The sequence below is a fragment of the Miscanthus floridulus genome, chromosome 13, assembly GCF_019320115.1.
Source record: "Miscanthus floridulus cultivar M001 chromosome 13, ASM1932011v1, whole genome shotgun sequence".
Lineage (NCBI taxonomy): Eukaryota > Viridiplantae > Streptophyta > Magnoliopsida > Poales > Poaceae > Miscanthus > Miscanthus floridulus.
Genome location: NC_089592.1, coordinates 51,945,380 through 51,956,850, shown reverse-complemented (window position 1 = coordinate 51,956,850; position 11,471 = coordinate 51,945,380). Strand labels below are relative to the sequence as shown.

Sequence of the window (11,471 nt, the reverse complement as noted above, 5' to 3'; positions counted from 1 at the left end):
GCCTGGACACATGAGCAAAAAGATCTTCCTATCCCTTCATTACCGGCCGTCACTCTGTATCCTGAAGGAAGTGGCACACACGACCACAAAACTTTGTGCTGAGGGACTGAGGAGGGGCAACCAAAATTTATGTGGCAGAGAAAAAATTAGAAACTTTTATAATGGCCCTGCAGGAAAAAGTCTCAAAAAGAAAACCTAACGCCCTCACAGGTCTCTGGAAAGCGACACCAACCCTCCCCCTTCCTCCTCCCTCCGCCTCCTCTATTCCAGGAGCCGCCGCCTCCTCTTCTAGAGGGAGAGAGAGAGGGAGGGACCACAGCCGCCGCCGCCGCCCGCTGCACCGCCCCCTCCCCCCGCCGCCGCCCGAATCCCCGATCTCGACTCTCGAGCGGAGCCGACGTGGCCAAGGGTTCCCGAGCCAGTCCGGCGCTATGGTGGGCTGCTCTCGGGGCTCCCTCCCCACCTGGATGACCGCCGCCGCCGCGCGGGTCGACCTCTCGGGCGGCGTAACGCCTTCACACCAGGGCTCGTCCTCTCCGTCCCCCTCCTCCTCGGGTCCCGCTCTGGCCGCGAGGGCGGACCAGGAGCTCGGGATGTTCGAGCGCGCGCTGTCCGCCGCCGGCGCCGCCTTCGTCTCAGCTATCATCGTCAACCCTCTCGATGTCGCCAAGGTCGGTTCCCCGGGGCACTCACTCCCTCACTCACGCAGGCCTCTCCTCCCCGAGAGTGTTTGTGTGCGTCCGCTTCGGCGTCTAACGCGTTTCCTTTGTCTCGATGCAGACGAGGTTGCAGGCCCAGGCGGCAGGGGTGCTGTACCACCAGCCTGCCCAGATGGCGGCGCTCGGCCCGAATGCGGTGAGGAATCCGATTCATTCTGTTCTGGTTGCGATTTGAATTTGGCAATGGCTAACTGAGTGGTTGATCTCTGCTTTGAGTGCCTACGTGTAGGTTTTGTATTTTGGGTGACTAGATTAGAGAGGAATCCGAAATGGAGCTTGTGTTTATAGATGTCTATGTGTAGTGCTGGGCTCCTGGCATGGCCCCTGTGGGATTGGCCAAGTCAGTATTGTGATTCAAATGTTTGTAGCTATGCTCATCTGTCAGCTATTGTCGTTTTGCTTGTTTGGGCCAAAAGCATGCAAATTTCAGGACATGCTTTTTGTGATTTTCATGCTTGGCCAGGAAGGCGGGTAAGGAATGGCATGGATTGGTTTGTGTTTGTGCTAGTGATCAGTGGGCTGCTCAACCAACCTGAACCGGGTGCATTGCAGAGACTCTTCTTAGTTCATTTCCTTCAACTGCTTGTTCAGCAAGCAGATATGGATACTTAGGTAGTTTGTCAGGGGTGTTTCAGCTATTGCACAATGTGGGATTTGGCTGCATTTTGTTACTTTTTGGTAGATGTACTCATTATGTTATTTATCTTGCTATAAGACCACTGGGGTACTAAACTGTAGTGCTGATTGTTAGGATGAGGTCTGTGATGATTCTGGCCATGCAACCAATTTTAGGATGTGTGTGTAGACAACCCATTTTTTAGTTGATATAGATGGTGTTGATTTCTTAGTTAAAGCTATTGTCTTTGATGACCACAGCTTTATTGGAAAACTGCAAGTGCTTTTTTATGTTAGTATAAAACAAAATTTCATTTCTAAAAATACTGTTGGTGGTACTGTGTCAGTTGTCAACAGTCCAATTCCATTCTCATGGCTTTGATCCTCAAACTAGTGTATTAGACTTGACTTGAGGATTGCTGCTGATGTGTTTTCAACGTTTCTAGATCCTGTCTGAATTCAGATGCTCTCCTTCATGCACACGCGGTCTCGTATTAGGAAGTGAGCCAGTTTGTCCTCCTGATTGCTTCCAGTACAAGGGAACACTTGATGTATTCTTGAAAGTGGTCAGACAGGTAACTAAGTGTTCATTCTTTTGATACTTTCTCTTTTGAGCAAGTGGCAATATATGATGGACAGATAAACTCACAGCAGTGCTTACTTGGTCGTTTTAGGAGGGTTTCAGTAGACTATGGAGAGGAACAAATGCAGGCTTAGCATTAGGTGTACCCACTGTAAGTTATCTACTACACATTCCATTTTTGTGGTGATTACCTTGTTATAAATGTTCTATGCTGCTCTGTTGCCTGTGGAACATCTATTTAGTAGTTTCAATCTGTCCTATTTGAAGTATTCGTATAATTTTCACTTAGCTTTGAAAGCAAATTTAGTTTATTTTGTCCTTTGTATGGTGAGATATGTATATTTCATTTTTTTTTTGTAGAAGAAGCTTTATGGGGTTTACCTCTTGGACTAAGTTGCACTTGTCTAACTGAGGCGTGTAGTATTGTAATTTGTGTTGAGTACTTGAATTTTTAACCATATCACCCAACAATTCTGTATAACTTGTTATCTCCATTTCTCTCCATTTCCCCCATTTGTACAACGTAAATTGAATCCATATTACTTTGCATGTTTAAACCAATTGCACCTGTTACTAATTTCTTTGATCACAAACAGGTTGGGATATACTTGCCTTGTTATGATATATTCCGCAACGGGATTGAGGATTTCACAAGAAGTAATGCTCCTGGCTTGACACCATATGCACCGCTAGTAGCAGGATCTGTTGCACGTTCGTTAGCATGTATTGCTTGTTCTCCAATTGAGCTGGCAAGGACGCGTATGCAGGTACACCTCCATGTGAAGTGTTTTATATATGGGCTTATGCCTTATGTAGTTTATAGTTTAGTTATGTCTTATAAGGCATTCATCTCAGATCATTGTTTCTGCGCACAATTTAGTCTTATGTAACTCTTTTTCCCTCCATTCGACATCAAAATATCAAGTAGTCACTAGTCTATGGTAACAGGCATATAAAGAGTTTCGTCCTGGCGTAAAGCCTCCTGGAATGTGGAAAACCTTGGTTGGTGTTCTCTCACCACTTGCAAGTTCAAGTCAGAATGGTATGTTGGTTTTAACTGTTTCTGTAACTAGTTGATTATACATATTCTTTTTAACCGGATGACATGTCGGCATCAACTTTACTATTTTGGCACTTGTCAACTTCCCTTATTCTTGTCTTGATTCTAACAGCTTATTGTTTTGATTGGTGAAACAGTACAAAACTATCGTGTTCTGTGGACTGGGGTGGGTGCACAACTTGCTCGAGATGTTCCTTTCTCCGCTATATGCTGGTCAACTCTTGAGCCTGTAAGTTTCTGCCCTCTTGGTCATGGGAACTACTATTTGTTAAATTCATGCCGCACTTTCATGACATGAATCTCACTTTGCTAACACCATGTGCAGATTCGAAGAAAACTGCTTGGTCTTGTTGGAGAAGAAGGCAATGCAGCTAGTGTATTGGGAGCAAATTTTGCTGCTGGTTTTGTAGCAGGCAGTCTTGCTGCTGGTGCTACATGCCCTCTGGATGTTGCAAAAACAAGGAGACAGATAGAGGTTTGTGTATTATTTGGTACTCTTTATACTTCATGTTCCATTGTTTTTCACCTGCTACCTTTTTTCTTATGTGGGCATACTCTGCATATTGCCATTTTTTTTAAGTCTCCTCTGCTTTTATTGAAAGCATATTGCATATTGCCATTTCTTATTCCTGTTTCTGTTTTTCTTATTCCTTTCTTTCTAAATTTCAGAAAGATACTGAGAAGGCAATGAGGATGACTACAAGGCAAACATTAACTGAGATCTGGAGGTATGGAAATACCTCATTCCCAAAATATAAAGTAGCATGTTTGATGGGCTGTACATTTGTTATTGTGGTTGACTGGTTGTGTTGGTTTCAGTTTTGAACACTACATATGGCTCAGTCAATTGGTCGTATAACTATGCTCTTGCTATGTTGTCCACTGTACCCCAATAGAGTTGCTGCCAACCATTGCCTCTATTCAGTAGCAAGTTGGGTTCACCTAATTGATTTCTTACACCCCAGTTTGCAAACCCCAGGTATATGACATATAGGTCGGCCTGAGACTAAAATTCTTTTAAAACTCATCCCTGACTGTATGACATTCTCATTTGCTGGTTCCATTCAATTAAATATAAGAAATCTGATTAGCAAATTTGTGTGTAAAATATTCCATGAATGTAAGTGGAGTCTGGTGTGCCGTTGGGCCAATGCACCTGGCAGACTGATCAACACTTCAATCTTACGATCTATTTGACTAAAACAGTCGCAAGATTCTTTTTGAAATATATGACTTTTCATCATCATCGCAAGAAATTCAACATTTTGGAGGTTATCCTTAATTTAAACTCCAGTTTATTACTATCCTAAATACATCGAAAATAAGGACTTGCTGTCAGGTTTTAGATTATTTGCTTTTAATTATTGTTTATCTGTGTTAGTTTCAATTTATAGGCTGACATAGGAAACCAGGAATATGCCTTAAGCTAGTGAGAGCAAGACCTTAGAAAACTAGATCAAGCTAAGTCAATCCCTTGGTCATTCTGATTGTATTTGTCAAACTTAAGTACATTGTTGTAGCAATTATTATGCATAATTCACATATAATAATTTCTTCAATTAAACTAATAGGATCAATATGATCAATGAGTTTACTTACTGATTGACATCTCTGTAGGTATTGCTTGAATTTGCTCTTGAAAGTTGCATCTTCTGAACATTTATGTGTGAAACCTAGCAAACTAAAAGCTAATAGGATATATGATACAAAATAATATTAGATTTTTGTTTCTTATGACTATGAGTAATAAGGAAGTTGATCAGAGTTGGACGGCTTTAGAAGATTGAATTAGCAAAAACGATGAAAATAGAGGGCATATTTTTGTTAGAGAAAATTTGATTTTCCTTGGGTGGTCATTTCCAAAATAATCCAGAAACCATCAAACCAACAATCTGGTTCTGTGGTTGGGTCCATGGTTTTTTTCTGTGGTGGTGGGGCGGGGTCACAGTATGTTTCACTATATATAATACACCTGTTCGCAAAACACACACCAATAGGTGGGTTGGGAAACATGCTGATACAAATTCCTTTTATGTACATATTGGAAACCAATGAGATTGACGACCATGCACATGGAAGGTGAAACTGTTTATTAAACATTTGTAATGTCAGGGCCGCCCTTCTGTCATACACCTAAAGGTTTAGGAGCTGGGTCATAAGTGGAAATCTAGTGGGTGAACCTCACTTGACATAAAATTCCAGAAACAATTTTCCATATCATTTAGATTAGTGGATTTAGTTTTCGCTGTTTGAACAATTTGTTTGTCATTTTTATGTGAGAATAGTGATCTACCACATTGGTGCCAAACTGAGCATCGACACAAATCAATGCTGCAACTTCACAGGCTGGAAAATTGTAAGGCGGATTGGATAGGTGCCATAAATGAGGCTCATGGTCTTTTAGGCACAGTTGCTGAACCATTTGCAGCCCTCCCAAGATGTTTGCGCATTTGCTTGTTTGATTCATGACTTATTCATTCCATCGGTACAAAACCATGTATCGCCTACATGCTGCACTCATTTTCCCCTTGTGTATAAATCGTGCTCGGTCAAATTCGCTGATGTTGAGCCTGCACTTTTTTCCTTTGAACTTTCAGCAAGATTTCTGAAAGAACTAGTATGTTGAACCTGCACATTGTTGCAGAAAAATAATCTGCCATCGTTCATGTAATTTATTATAGATCTATATTATTATTCATTTTTGTAATAGTATTAAGGAAGAACGTTTTAGCCACTTGCATGTTTAGTTTTGATATTCCCAAGAAATTGTAGCAGGTTGCAGATCTTTGATCTAGTTAGTTTTGCCTGGCTACATTTGTGTCCATTAGGTTAGAATTGTTCAAATGTGAACGGCAAAATGGGTGACGTGGAGCTCCCTACTTCCATATATTTTTCTCTTATTAGTTCTAGTTTAGTAATTGGTTTGATAAGGGGCATCTATAATATACTCGTAATTGATTTGCTGCTTGCTTATATTGTGTTGCCCCACGTGTCTGGCAGGTCTGGAGGCATGAAAGGGCTGTTCACTGGCGTCGGCCCACGTGTTGCACGTGCTGGTCCATCAGTTGGTATTGTCATTTCCTTCTATGAGGTTGTCAAGTATGCTCTTCATCAAAGGCACACCTCATGACCCAGTTTTGCTGATAAGATGGAAGTCCTTTCACTTTGTACAAACAACACCGACCCTGGTTTTCCTAAAGTAGGCCTGGTTATTCTGACCTTTGGACGGGCAGGGCTAGGTGTAACTTGGAAGATCAGAGTGCCCAACAGTCAAGACTCGACAGGCTTTTTCATGGACAATGTCCATTTCAGTCAAGGATAACGTATCAGTTTTGCCATGAAGCAGGCTCCACTTTTGCCTAGCAGGTTTTGGACCATCGTCTAAGCTTATGTTTTGGGCGGACCTGAAGCTGCTTTGGTTAACTTAATAGGTAGTTCCTGTAATTGAAGGTGTAGTAGTGCAGACGCTGATCAATAATACCCTAGAAACTACAGGAAAAATTTTGCACATCCTAGTCTCATGTCGATGCTTTCTCTAGACCATGTCCGGTTAATACCCTAGAAACTACATAATCTTGTTTGATGCACATAGATCTTACCGACAACATAATCTTGTTGCCGGCTTAGTTTTAAGTTTGCAACAAGTTTATGTTGCCGGTAAGATCTACGTGCGTGCACGATCGTTGTTCAACAAGAAGCCACTTTTGAGCTCAGCCTGGCTTAGGGCCCGTTCGGTTCCAGCCCGGAATGGCCTGGAACTGTTTTGGGCCTGGAACCATTTCATACTTTGGGTACTGGGCTGGAAATGTTGAGCTCAGCCACTTTTGACGTCCGTTCGCATATAGGTGTCGCAACACGAGAAGCCACTTTTGAGCTCAGCCTGGCTTAAGAAGAGGGTGGCCGTTCTTTCCTGGCCAGCCCTCCTGCTGTTTCGCATCACCTCCCTGCTGTTCACCACCTCCCCTCTCCGACTCTGCAGTAGTGAGACAGGAGACCTCCGGTGGCCGGCCTCTCCATGGCCTCGGGCGGAGCTTCCCTCCATGGCCGGCGCAACCTTCCCTCCCCCGCCTGCTCCTCGCCAGTGGTATTCTGCTGGGTCCCCTGCTCCTTTCCTTCTTCGCGTGGACGAGGGCGCTCCGGCGGCGTGGGGAGTTCGACCAGGCAAGCTCGGACGAGGGAGGGCAGCTAGGCGGGATGTGCTGCGATGTGGGGCGAGGGGATGGGTTACCTGGCGGAGCAGCTGTGCGTGTCGTGGATAGCCGGGCGCCTAGCGGCCGTGCTGCCCATGGATAAGCTGCGTCGTCGTGCCGCAGCCGCCAGCGTCGCGCCGCCCCTGGCAGAGCCGTGGACAGCCCCACGGTCAAGCGGGCGCCGCGCGTATCGCCGTTCAGCTCTCGCCCCGGGCGAGGCCTGCTCGACCGGAAATTGGCCACCGCCCGGCGCTCCTCTGTTCGTCGATTTGGGGAAGACGAGAGGGGGCGGGGAGAGATGCCGGGGACCCATGCCCTGCAGCGCTGCAGGGGAGGCCGCGCCCCTTAGGCTGGCTGCGCTGCCGGGGAGGCCGTGCCCCCCGGGCAGCAGTGCCGGTGAACGCCTGATGCTCGCCGTCAGTTTCGTCAGTTTCAGCGTCTTATTCAGTTTCGTCAGTTTACGATTTCGGGTTTTGATTTGTCAAACTTGGCCTATGTACTGTGCTTGATAAGTTCAGGCGTGAATTTTGTGCTGTAGCAGCTAAGTATCTCTAATCTGTTTGTTTATCTTGCACTGATGCTTTTGTAATGGTGGTCTGTCCTATCTTAATGGAAATCAAATGTGCTTCTGAAATCCTGTCTGAATGTAGTTGCTGCCTTTAGCATGTTCAGTTCACGATTTCGGGTTAATGAAATCTCATGTGTGATGTGGTATGGTTTCCATTTCAATGGCTTTCGAGTTGTCAAACTTGATCTATGTTCTGTGCTTGGATAGGTTAAGGGGTGAATTTTGTGCTGTAGGTTTTGGATTTCAGTATTTTGCTAAAGTTAAATTTTGTCAGGCAACCGCAACATATTGAGGCTATGTTCGGGAAGCAGGTGTGATAGATGCATGCGAGCTGTGATGTTGCACTCTCGATTCTCCCTTGCTCGTGTGATAGATGCAATGCCTCTTAATGTATTTGCTGCCGGCAGGGCAAGGAGGTTTGTTCCGTGGCGATGATGGTCATGGATAGCGCAGGGAGACTTGCAGGTTCATTGATAGTCTACGATAGCAAAGATGCAGCAGGAGAGAAATTCATGTTGCTTTGATGCACGGCGGTGGAGCTCGGGCGGCTGGGGAGAGGTGATTGGTAAACTTACCTGCACAAAGAAGAGGTGACTCTACCTAAGTCAAATCAGTCAACGAATGCTAGCCAGGCTTAGATGATACATGCAACCAAACAAGTCCACCTTGGCTTGCTAGGGACAGGCTGACTAGCCTGGCTTATTTTCTGGTCAGGCTAGAAGGCAGAAACCAAACACACCCTATATTGGTTAAAGAAGAAGCGTTTGCAGGGAGCCTATGTTACGTCAGTGCCATTGCACGAGGTGGCTTGGAAAAATTTTAACGGTTCTGTAACTTTTGTATCTGTGGATCTCTGATCACAAATGGCATCGTGACCCCCTCGCCTTCAAATTTGTCAATTCTCTACGAGAAGTTACTCCAAAATATACCATTTTGTTCTTTCTGTTGACATGTTACTGTAAAAGCCAACGGGGATATCTCTACAGCCTGTTCGTTTGGCTGTGACTTGTCGTAAACGATCGTAAATTTTCAGTCGGAACAATATTTTTCTCTCACACAAACCAGCCAGCAGTACTCTTTACGAACCAGCAACGATACGAACCAGCCAAGCGAACAGGCTGCTAGTTGGCGGAATCAACAATCAATTCACAGGGGGTTGGTGGCGTCGATTTCCCTCGGTCCACGTCTGAATCTCAATGGACTATCCCCGTCAGAGGAGGAGTTCATGCTCGAGGTCGGTTGAGTGGAGGTGAAATGTCTCATGGAGGTGGTAAAGGAAAGGGCGATTCACAATCGCTCTTGGTCACTGTTGAGCCGCAACTCTCAGTCTCAGCCCAAATGAATGAGGCTCTAATGGTTTGTACTGTTGTGTGTTGGTAACCAAGCCACCTCAAACGAATGAGGCTCTGATGGCTAACTACTCACGGAGGGGGAAGTGTGTGCATGGGAAGTTTGGTAAGCAAGTCACCAGCGAGGCGCTTGAATGTGTTACGAGGAGAACCTGTACCGGAGAGCTGGAATAAAATAAATAATGGTCATAGCCTTTGGGGATGACGAAACTTGCAGCCTGTTCGCTTGCTCGTAAACAATCGTAAATTTCCAGCTAGGAACAGTAGTTTTTCTCTCACACCAAACCAGCCAGCAGTAAATAATCCACGATACGATACGGCCTCCCGAACAGGCTGAGGCAGCTGTGAGCCTGTGAAGGATAGAAGATGAAACCCCCGGCAGCTTGGAAAAAATGTTCTAAACCAAAAAGAAAAGATGGTCTGGGTATCATTAACCTCAAAAGTCAAAACTTTGCTCTCTTGCTTAAACACAGACAAATTTTATAACAAGGAGGAGGTTCCCTGGGTGAGTGAAATTAATCTGGCATGAACATTATTCTAATGGGCAGATTCCTCGCGCTACAACAGAAAAATGTTCTTTCTAGTGGAGTGATATTTTAAGGCTTGTGATCTCTTCAAAGGTATTACAAACTACAACGTTGGAGATGGATCTACTGTCCTATTCTGGTCTGACCTATGGAATGGCAATGTAATGCAAATCAAGTATCCTAGACTTTTATCTTTTGCAAGGAACAAAAAGACCTCAGTTTCACAATTTCTGACAAACAACAATCTGGACCAATTTCACCTCCCATTATTAGAACAAGCTTATCAACAATATCAAAGCCTCCAGGGCTATATTCAGATTATCCAAGTTCAGCCAAACACAAAAGATTTATGACATTACATCTAGGGGACTAACATATACACATCCTCAAAATTCTACAATTCCCTTAAGGAATATTCAGCCCCCAGCGCCCTTTATTTGGATTTGCGACTCTAAATGTTGCAACAAGCTCAGAGTCTTTTCATGACTACTTATGGATAGGCTAAACACAAGGAACATCCTAAAGAGGAAGAAGCATAAGCTAGAAGGCAACAACTATAATTATGTTCTATGCAGCAACAACATTGAAGAAACTATTTTTCACTTGTTCTTCAGCTGCCCCTTCAGTTAAGCCTGTTGGTGGCTCTTATGAATTAACTAGGACTTTGTAGGAGATTTTTTCCAAATGATGAGACAGACAAAACGACAGTTCCAACACTCCTTCATGGAGATCTTCATCATTGCTGCTTGGCAGATTTGGAAGCAAAGAAACAACTTCATCTTTGACAGGGCCGTCCTTCCCTGGAGTCTTAGAATAGATTCCCTCTCCTAGTTTCACAGGTCTCCTGGCATGTTTTGGCTTGGGTAAAACCTCCCTTTTGTACAGTGCCTCTTTTTTTTCTAATAAATCTCTACAATGGGGGCCTCCCCTGCTGTATTTTAAGCTAAAAAAAAAGATGAACCATTTTCTTTGGCGGATGGTACATACTTATAACAGCCCTGCCCTCAGAATGAACCTGAGCACGCGTGGCATGAAACTAGATTCCCGCCGTGTGGGAGTTTGAATGAAGAAGATTCAAAATGCAAGGATGTTAGGAAGGTTTGGCTGGATGGTATCACGAGAGCTATAGTCTGGAGACAAATCAATCTCCACTGGAAGGCGATTCGAGTGAATTTACAGCTTCCAATAGAGATAAACCTGGCTTGTAATCCTGCTATACCCATGGAGCCATGGTGGAATGAGAGGTGTAGAGTTCGTGAAGGGGAAAGATGCAAGCTAGACGTAGGGATGAAAACGGATCAGATACGGACGGATAAAAAGGGCGTACCCAGTGCAGAGAGCTCCCGGATAAAAAGGGCGTACCCAGTGCAGAGAGCTCCCGGATAAAAAGGGCGTACCCAGTGCAGAGAGCTCCCGCTCTGTGCGGGGTCTGGGGAAGGGTGTTAGTGGCAAGCCTTACCCTCGCCTGTGCAATGCGAGGAGACCGCGACTCGAACCTATTACATTTGTTTTCATATTTCTGTCCGGATTCGGATTCGAATACGGATAGTATCAACTATGTCGGATAGGATACGATTGGATATCGACATCATAAATATGCGATTTGAGTATTCGGATACGGATACGGTATCGGATGTTGGATATCCGGACTCGGATACGGACAGATCTCAACCCCTCTAAATAGATTCGGTTTCGAATACGGTCGGAAAATATCCGTACCGTTTTCATCCCTAACTAGACGGCATTGACTTTGGTTCACTACATCAGCACCTATTCGATCAGCTGTGAAAACTGGAGGAAGGGTTGCAGTGCACAAGCAGACCTGGCAAACGCCAGCAGCAGATGTTCTGAAGCTGAACT

General features: G+C 44.7%; 1 protein-coding gene across 1 annotated transcript; it reads left to right on the top strand.

The window, feature by feature from the left end:
• The first annotated feature begins 218 nt into the window (after positions 1-218).
• Positions 219-6,487, top strand: LOC136500489 (mitochondrial carrier protein MTM1-like). The gene is made up of 10 exons (XM_066495844.1): positions 219-671; positions 781-855; positions 1,781-1,909; positions 2,009-2,068; positions 2,514-2,684; positions 2,866-2,959; positions 3,115-3,206; positions 3,303-3,452; positions 3,647-3,705; positions 5,978-6,487. Exons 1-10 carry the CDS (start codon positions 432-434, stop codon positions 6,105-6,107), a joined length of 1,200 nt encoding a protein of 399 aa, XP_066351941.1. The 5' UTR covers positions 219-431; the 3' UTR covers positions 6,108-6,487.
• Positions 6,488-11,471: the final 4,984 nt, after the last annotated feature.

Excerpts from the sequence above, each read along its gene's own strand:
- LOC136500489 (XM_066495844.1), top strand. The coding sequence starts at position 432 with ATGGTGGGCTGCTCTCGGGGCTCCCTCCCCACCTGGATGACCGCCGCC. Across the intron at positions 856-1,780 it reads CGGCGCTCGGCCCGAATGCG|ATCCTGTCTGAATTCAGATG; the intron begins GTGAGGAATCCG and ends CAACGTTTCTAG. Across the intron at positions 2,960-3,114 it reads TGCAAGTTCAAGTCAGAATG|TACAAAACTATCGTGTTCTG; the intron begins GTATGTTGGTTT and ends TTGGTGAAACAG.